Source organism: Hyperolius riggenbachi, chromosome 10, assembly GCF_040937935.1.
Source record: "Hyperolius riggenbachi isolate aHypRig1 chromosome 10, aHypRig1.pri, whole genome shotgun sequence".
In the NCBI taxonomy this organism is placed as follows: Eukaryota; Metazoa; Chordata; class Amphibia; order Anura; family Hyperoliidae; genus Hyperolius; species Hyperolius riggenbachi.
In genome coordinates, this window is record NC_090655.1 from 272,092,844 (window position 1) to 272,098,843 (window position 6,000).

The 6,000-nt window shown below is 45.7% G+C and overlaps 1 protein-coding gene across 1 annotated transcript in view; it reads left to right on the forward strand.

Annotated features, from left to right (window-relative positions):
• LOC137537203 (uncharacterized) overlaps positions 1-3,552 on the forward strand; it is a 128,033-nt gene extending 124,481 nt beyond the window's left edge. Inside the window, 1 exon segment of the mRNA XM_068259310.1 lies at positions 718-3,552. Coding sequence (XP_068115411.1) covers positions 718-2,177 — 1,460 coding nt within the window. The 3' untranslated portion in view covers positions 2,178-3,552.
• The last annotated feature ends 2,448 nt before the right edge of the window (positions 3,553-6,000 follow it).

The window sequence follows — 6,000 nt, forward strand, 5'->3', positions numbered from 1 at the left end:
ACGCATAAAGCAGGTCTGCAATTATAGGAAGCATTTGATTGCTGTAATAGCCAATAAAGACTTTTCTATTGATTATTGAGAAGGGTATGAATAATTTTGGACTGGACACTTTTTGCTCAAATTTAAATAAAAGCTATGAAATGTTTTTTGTTTTTTTCCCCCACAATAATGCCTCTTGTACATCCGCTTATTATCTTTTGGGAGACACCTATGTCATTTCCCTTCAAAAAATTTCTTGCTGGTTGAATAAAAGTAGCTTTAAGTCAAATTTTGCCAGGGGTATGAATAATTATGGGCAGCACTGTAAGTTCTGAATGCTCTGTATTTGTTCACTGGTGAAGGCTTATCTGGGTTGTGTTGCACAAGGCAATATTAAGAAAAAACAAAGACAAACAGATGAACTTGCCAAGGCTGCCATCTCCAGGGTCCTCCTCCTCATAGCCCAGTGGGTGGGTACAGTGCCTTGCAAAAAATATTCAACACCCCCCTCCCCCATTGACTTTGTACCTATTTTGTTACATTCCAACCTGTAATTTTATTGCTACTTAATATTATTTTATGGGATGGGTCTGCACAAAACAGCCAAAGTTGGTTAAGTGAAATGAGAAATGATGCACCAACATGGAATTCTCAGCAGCTCACTGACCTTCCCTAATGATAATTGTTCCTCCCCTCAAAATTCTCTAACAGGAAGTGATGATGTTTTTCAATTTGCAGGGCGGAGTCCCGGCATCCGGAACCTCTCAGAGACTCGTCTCTCTGTATTCACAGACTGTACAGCGGATGATGATGATGACATTGGACAAGAGTCTCCTGCAGATATCCTGGTTACCCCAAATACACCCCCAGACTCCCCTCACCTGTCTAACCCCGAGGGGCCTCATTCCCAGCACAGCTCTCCCCCTGCTGGAGGGTCTTTTTTCTGTTCCATGTGTGGGAAATGTTTTGTTCAGAAATCAAGTCTTGTCAGACATCAGATAACTCATACTACTGAGAAGCCCTATTCATGTGATGAGTGTGGGAAATGTTTTTCTCAGAAATCATACTTTGTCAAGCATAAGAGATCTCACACTGAGGAGAATCCCTTTTCATGTGCTGAGTGTGGGAAATGTTTTGGAGTAAAAAGAACCCTCGTTCTGCATAAGAAATCTCACACTGGTGAAAGGCCCTATTCATGTGCTGAGTGTGGTAATTGTTTTGGAGCTAAAGAAACCCTTGTCAGACATAAAAGATCTCACACTGGTGAAAAACTATATTCATGTGCTGAGTGTGGAAAACGTTTTGCACATAAATCAGACCTTGTCAGACATGAGAGGTCTCACGCTGGTGAGAAGCCCTATTCATGTGCTGAGTGTGGAAAGTGTTTTGGAGAAAAAGGAACCCTTGTCGTACATGAGAGATGTCACACTGGTGAAAGGCCCTATCTATGTGCTGAGTGTGGGAAATGTTTTGCATGTAAATCTCATCTTGTCACACACAAGAGATCTCACACTGGTGTAAAGCCATATTCATGTGCTGAGTGTGGGAAATGTTTTGCTCACAAATCAAATCTTGTCAGTCATGAGAGATATCACACTGGTGAGAAGCCCTATTCATGTGCTAAGTGTGGAAAATGTTTTGGAGTTAAAGAAACCCTTGTCACACATGAGAGATCCCACACAGGTGAGAAGCCTTATTCGTGTGCTGAGTGTGGGGAATGTTTTACACAGAAATCAACCCTTGTCACACATGAGAGATCTCATACTGGTGAGAAGCCCTATTCATGTGCTGAGTGTGGGAAATGTTTTGGTGAAAAAAGAAACCTTGACAGGCATGAGAAAACGCACACTGGTGAGAAACCATATTTATGTGTTCAGTGTGGGAGATGTTTTATACAAAAGTCAAATTTTGACATACACAAGAGATCTCACACTGGTGAGAAGCCCTATTCATGCGCTGAGTGTGGGAAATGTTTTTGTGATAAAAGAAACCTTGTCACACATGAGAGATTTCACACTGGTGAGAAACCATATTTATGTACTGAGTGTGGGAAATGTTTTTGTGATAAAAGAAACCTTGTCAGACATGAGAGATCTCACACTGGTGAGAAGCCCTATTCATGTGCTGAGTGTGGGAAATGTTTTGGTGATAAAGGAACCCTTGCCAGACATGAGAGGACTCACACTGGTGGTAAGTAAGGGTCAGTGAAACATAGCTTAACCTTCAGTGAACCTGAACTGGCCACAGCATGATGCTCTCCATCTCCCCAGCATAGATGGAAGTAGGGAGGATGGAGAGAGGAGTGCAGCAGCCAATAACAGGCTTGTTCAGCTCCGCTTATCCCTCTCTGATTGCTGGTAAGAAACTCTATTACTGCAGTCTGGGTTGGGTCTCTGTCACATTTCTTGTAGTGATTTTTACAGTTGAATTGTAGCATAGCTCCACCCACATTCTGTGCCCTGGCCTGACCTGGACCACAATGGACCCTCCTTTGTCCGCTTTGGTGATTTGAGGGCTCAGCACATTTGGCCAGATAAGGTGGAATGTGACGGTGTTGGCAGTTTTTGGTCAGTAAGATGGTAGGAAAGGGTTATGATGAGCTTGTCCTGTCAGTGGGGAGGTCAGAGCTATTGATAGACGGAGCTTATTGCTTCCCAAGGTAAAACAAGTCTGCACTTATACCCTTTATGTGTGGCTGCAGTCATCTGTTTGAGCGTATTTGCTCTGTGGTTGGTAAATTCTGGCTGATCCTGAACCAAGATCCTACCTATGGGAATCACTTCAGTGATCTGCTGGTCTCTGAGTACAGCCGAGGTCGGAGAATTAAGAGTTGGGTATGCAAGTCGGATACTTTGCCCAGAAAGAAAGTGAATGTACCTAAAGATAGATGGAGCTCTGTACCTTGTCTCAGGTGTAATTGCTGCAAAATAATAATAAAAAAAATGTGCTACCATTTCACATCCATCCACCGGTGACCGGGTTGAAGTAAGGGGCAGATTTTCATGCTTGAGCTCATATGCTGTGCAGTGTTCTCCCCAGAGAGCGTCCACCTTAAATTGTCCCCCGCCCGGCTGCCGTTTGCCCTGGTCTGTGGCAGAATGACTTTCCTCCTCCTCCTCCTCTCATTACAGCGGGCAGTGCTATGTCTGTGCAGCCTCTAGACAGGTGGGGGTGGAGATGTTAGCCTGTGCTGTCTCCTGCTGAAGAATAGATCCCAGGTCAGGTACGAGGCTGCACAAGGGTACACATTAGCGCTTATCAGCCCCCTGCACAATGTGCTATATGGGGTGGGGAAGGGGGCTCACACTGGCTGCTGCTAATAGAGGAGGGGGAGTCTCCCTTTGGCTGGAGAGGTCTCATAGATGCAATGCTGTTGGAGAGGGACATCCGCAGAATGCTGCTGGTGGATAGGGAGTCAGAGAGGTCCTCCAACCCACCAGCAGCACCCTGACTGAGAATGCCCGTCCCCCAACAGCATCACTCTGTGTGAGACCCCCACCCTTCCTCTATTAGCAGCCGCCAGTGTTAACCCCTTTTCTCCCACCCAGTAGCACCCAGCATGATTAACCCCTCCCGCCAGCAGTACCCAGCGTGATCACCTCTACCCCTCCCCCCCCCCCCCCCCCCACACACACACACACACACACACACACACACACACACACACACACACACACACACACACACACAGACACACACACACTCTCCCCACCAAATAGCCCCCAGCCTGATTCCCAGCCACACAGTGTGATCCTTTCACCACCCAGTAGCACCCGGTGTGATTCCCCCACTGAGTAGCCCCCAGTGTGACCTTCCCCCACCCGGCTACTTTATCATGCTGCCCAGCTGGAAAAAACATTTTATTTGAGGACTGATCCTGACTGCAAGAGGTAGTAGGGGTCATGGTGGGGTGACATTCTGTGGCCATGGCATAATCTGCAGAAGGGATGTGCTATTCCCAAATATGTTGTAAGCCTTAATGGTATAATTCTCAGAGTCTACATGTATGTCCCAGGCTAGAGGTCTCGCTCTTCACCTAGCTATCCCTGCCTGGCACAGCACTAACTGATACCCACACGGTTCCTGCCTGGCACACCACTAACTGACACCCACACTGTCCCTGCCTGACACACCAGTAACTGACACCCACCCTGTCCCTGCCTGACACACCAGTAACAGATACCCACACGGTCCCTGCCTGGCACACCACTAGCTGGCCCTAATTAGGATTTAGGCGAGCAAGGCTTACAAGCTGACGTAGAAGGCAGATATACCACCCGGATCCACTAATGAAGCTTAGTAACACAGTTCAACAGTACAGCAGTATCACATGCAAAGTTCAGGTAATAAGTAATGCAGATATGACAAGTCTTCATGCAAAGTTATTCAACAGTAATGATGATTGATCTGAGTTATGAAATAGTTCAAGCAGATTTGCATGCAGTATTTAGCGACAGGTAATAGTTGACGCAAGTTATGACACAGTTCCTTTTAGTCTGCATGCAAAGTTATGCAACAGATAGCAGAAGTTACAGATGATATGTGACAAAGTTATGCAAGACTTTATGCACACTGTAGTTGACTGATAAGGAAAGTAGACTTATACTTATCGTTCAGTTCAAGTGGCATACAAGGAGTATCCGGTAACAGTCCAAGATCGGTCCAGGCAGCAAGCAAGGGATGTCCAGTAACTAGCAGAGGTCGGTCCAGACGGCAAACAAGGGGTTTGCAACAACGGGTACGATCGGTCCAGGCAGCAAGCAAGGGTTTCCAGGAATCAAGCAGAGGTTAATCACAACAGAGTAGTCAAATACAAGCCAAGGTCAATATCCAGAATATCAGTAACAATTGAGTGCACACCCAGCAACTAGTCAAAGCTATGATTATCACGGGCGATGACTGAGAGCACTCTGCAGGTTTACATACAATACAGCATCCAATCAGTGGCCGGCCACATTCTGCACAACCAATCACATGGCAAGGCCCTGCCTAGGTGTCAGCTGTAGAATCAGCTGACACCGTTCTGTCAGCTGACTGGAGTCAGCTGACTACCGTTTACCTTTGCGGAGGGTGTATTGGAATTGTACCCACCACCTATCAGAATGTGCTGCCTGTGAGCCACCGGCAGCATCATCAACGGGGAACGAGCACCGAGACACAGACGCGGCAGATTCGAATTGGGTCTTGGCGGAATCAGCGTTGACAGGTATATTCCTTATACATGTACAGGCAGGTAAAGCTCAGCATGCCACATATGTAAGGCCTCCTCTACAGTGGCTGCAAATAACAGTTATCCATTTATTTAATAAAAATAGAAATAAAAATGTAACAATTTAATTTTCCAAATATTTAAGGCCTACAGTGGGCGCAACTAAAGCGGCTTGCTAAAGTATTTGGCCCCCCTTAAGTTTTCCACATTTTGTCATATTACTGCCACAAACATGAATCAATTTTATTGGAATTCCACATGAAAGACCAATACAAAGTGGTGTACACGTGAGAAGTGGAACGAAAATCATACATGATTCCAAACATTTTTTACAAATAAATAACTGCAAAGTGGGGTGTGGGTAATTATTCAGCCCCCTTTGGTCTGAGTGCAGTAAGTTGCCCATAGACATTGCCTGATGAGTGCTAATGACTAAAGAGAGTGCACCTGTGTGTAATATAATGTCAGTACAAATACAGCTGCTCTGTGACGGCCTCAGAGGTTGTCTAAGAGAATATTGGGAGCAACAACACCATGAAGTCCAAAGAACACACCAGACAGGTCAGGGATAAAATTATTGAGAAATTTAAATCAGTCTTAGGCTGCAAAAAGATTTCCAAAGCCTTGAACATCCTACGGAGCACTGTTCAAGTGATCATTCAGAAATGGAAGGAGTATGGCACAACTGTAAACCTACCAAGACAAGGCCGTCCACCTAAACTCACAGGCTGAACAAGGAGAGTGCTGATCTGAAATGCAGTCAAGAGGCCTATGGTGACTCTGGATGAGATCTACAGCTCAGGTGGGAGACT